A 2,768-nucleotide genomic window follows, 5' to 3' on the forward strand; every position below is an offset into this window, starting at 1 on the left:
CAATACTTACACGACATGTTATAGTACGCTGCGATCATGCCCAGATTGAGGGATGAGACGGCCATCTTTTCTTCTACGACGATGTTAATCAAGGCTGAATAACGAGAACCACACACTTACCGATCGCGATACATTTCGAGTTGACCAAGCCGTTCAATGTATTCGCAATCTTGCTTGCTGTTACATGAGGATGCAGCGACTGACGTTATCTTCCGTTGAACGGCAAACCCGGCCCGTCATTTGAAGGACATCCAATGCAGGATAATCGACATAGCGCCGCTTCTTCCCTTCATGAGACTGAACGCCAATGATGATGACCGCGCAGCTAGTAACTGATGTTGAGGAATCGATTGTCGTCATCGTCGGCGTCGCGATGCGTGAGGATATCGTCAGCGGCCAGGCGATATTGACGTCGAGATGGCACAAATATAATGATAGGCTTCGTAGGAGAGTGCTCAATTATGGCCAAGTAGGCGGGATTCGACATTGCGATCATAAGGGATGGGAAGTGCGGCATATTGAAGCTCTGTAGATGTATGTCCATGTCAAGTGGGCGGGCGCTGCAAGTGCAGCTCAGTAACAGTGATCCATGTTCAACAGCGGACTTGATTACTTATCTGGGAAGCGATCGCACATCGTGAGACGGATCGTCCATCTACTCGCCAAAGGCTCTCGCATTAGCGAGGGAGACGCTACATGCAACAATTCGAATCTTGAGCTCCTTCTGCGCTGAGATATACCACGTACGAGAAGACGTAATCTCGTACGTCAGGCCGACCTCGCCACCCACAAGCTTCGGCCGCGATGAGCAAACCCAATGTCTGCTCATTTCTTTGCTGACGCCATCTTCTCCACAGGACGTCCCATTGCAGGATACGTGAGCCCGATAAGATGCAGCAAGGCGGTATTCACTTACCTGCATCGGCATACAAACGAGCGGTCTCCCTTCTCCAGGAGGCGCAAATTGGCACTGGTTTCTCCAGTTGAACTGACGATATCCTTCTCATCTTGAAGGTTGCTGAACTTTGTACGCTATTCCGCTACACGCAGGCCGACTTCTTGATAAGGCTCAAGGCAAATACCTCACTGTTGGTCATGCTTACTCCAGTCTGAGCAGAGCAAACTCAGCGCAGATCATCTTGCCAATACCAGTAGGAGCACTCACGAAGATGTTATCATCGTTAGCGTAGAGCGCTTGGGATACCTGCATTTGAATCTTGTTGAACGTGCGAATAGTCGGTGAATAGACGCTCCCGAGCTCGTTGTTGTGCCGAGAAGACAGGGGGAGAGGCTGCAGGTCCAGGAGAGAGTCGGCCAGGGGAAGTTCTCTAGCAAAATGAGATGCTTGAACGAGAGCGGGCGCCGAGTTTCCGCGTGAAGCCAGCGGTCCGAGACGAAAGATATACGGTGAACTGGCTCGAACAGGGGGATCGTCAGTCTGACGTTGTGTTCGTCTTCGGCGTAGCGCTGCCGGAGTAAGTGTATGCGTGCCTTCTAACTGCAGCTACGAGATGAATGCTTGAAGCAGGACGTTGGTCTGCGCCGCAGGTTCTTCGACATTCCTTTACCGGTATCCGTACACGCTGGAGTAGTTTTCATTTCTAATTTTCCTGAGGGACGCAGTGGATGGACGCAACTAAGTTATGTGCGGCCCTAAGCGGTCTTGACCTGCAAGCGTGGAGCGTCAGGGAGGATGCAGGTCTCGAGAGCATGCGCCTACTTTGTAGGCCGAGTCGAAGAAAATATAAGTCAGCCTTCGGATGGCGGCGTCGCTGAAGGCTGGTGTAAGCGCTTTCCGTTGTCTGTTACGCAGATCCGTCAGTAGATCGCCGACAGAGAATAGGCGAATATTACCTCTTGTGGCTGTCCCCTTCCGCCCGCAGCACACCGTTCCCGACCTGCAGCAGGCTCGTCGTGTTCCACAAACAGACCGGTAGGAATACGCACCAGGTTCTCGATAAATTGCTTCGTGAGCGTCGTCTGCTGGTGTAGAAACATCTCGTGAGAATAGAAATGTTGAATCACCTTGGGATCAAACAATACGAGACGCGAGTAGCCCAGGATCGCCGGGATGCAGAAGACAGAGCCGTACTTCCGCGCCAACTGTTCGTAGACAGTGATCAGAGTGCGATCCCTTCTTGCGCGTTCAAGTTTTCGGCGCCCCGGAGGCGAGAGTATCTCTGCATGCGAATCATGCTAGCACGCGCCATCAATGGTAGAGAAGATGAAGAGCGATATAGCATGCCCGTGCCCGTTCGTGGCCTTTGCTTGTATTCAGAAGAAGCTGCTGGGGCGCCCGATGGTGGCAACAAAGACGTGCGAATGGGTTGACGTGCGGGAGTGCATGCCCATTCGCGACGCCTATCGCAGCAGTGTCGATTGTGGTGACAGCAAACCATCGCGGAGACTCACCCACCCAACCGTCGCGCGCGCGCGCTTCCGTCGTAGGCCGCAACCCGCTCTCGTGGCGCCGCGACTAGTGTTGCCCTCGCTGACGTGCCGCCAGAGTACCGCGCGCGGCGCCTGCGAGTGGGATCGGGCTGACAGACAAGGAAAGACGATGGTAGACGGGAAGACAGAGAAGAGAGCTGACCTTACAGCTGGAGTTGAAGAGGCGTTGTTCAGGGACGAGTTGAGAAGGCAGAAGAGGACAGTGGACGCGTCGTTGCAAGACAGAAAAGAGAGGCGGCCGGGCGGGCGAAAGAGTTCGGCGCGAAGACGAGCGGGTGGGCGGGAGAGTTAGACGCGGAGACGGGAGCGCGAGCGGG

The 2,768-nt window shown here is 54.2% G+C and overlaps 3 protein-coding genes across 3 annotated transcripts; all 3 read right to left on the reverse strand.

Moving 5' to 3' along the window:
• Positions 1-325: 325 nt before the first annotated feature.
• On the reverse strand, positions 326-562 carry POSPLADRAFT_1162596 (hypothetical protein; the record flags this gene model as incomplete). Its single annotated transcript, XM_024487736.1, has 1 exon — positions 326-562. A coding segment is annotated over one exon (237 nt), but the record flags the coding sequence as incomplete, so codon positions are not given.
• A 537-nt stretch (positions 563-1,099) lies between these two features.
• POSPLADRAFT_1162598 (hypothetical protein) lies at positions 1,100-1,306 on the reverse strand (the record flags this gene model as incomplete). The annotated part of the gene is made up of 1 exon (XM_024487738.1): positions 1,100-1,306. A coding segment is annotated over one exon (207 nt), but the record flags the coding sequence as incomplete, so codon positions are not given.
• A 378-nt stretch (positions 1,307-1,684) lies between these two features.
• On the reverse strand, positions 1,685-2,115 carry POSPLADRAFT_1162597 (hypothetical protein; the record flags this gene model as incomplete). The annotated part of the gene is made up of 3 exons (XM_024487737.1): positions 1,685-1,802; positions 1,855-1,898; positions 1,948-2,115. Coding segments are annotated over 3 exons (330 nt in total), but the record flags the coding sequence as incomplete, so codon positions are not given.
• Between the last annotated feature and the right edge of the window lie 653 nt (positions 2,116-2,768).

Source organism: Postia placenta (genome assembly GCF_002117355.1).
Source record: "Postia placenta MAD-698-R-SB12 unplaced genomic scaffold POSPLAscaffold_243, whole genome shotgun sequence".
NCBI lineage: Eukaryota > Fungi > Basidiomycota > Agaricomycetes > Polyporales > Adustoporiaceae > Rhodonia > Rhodonia placenta.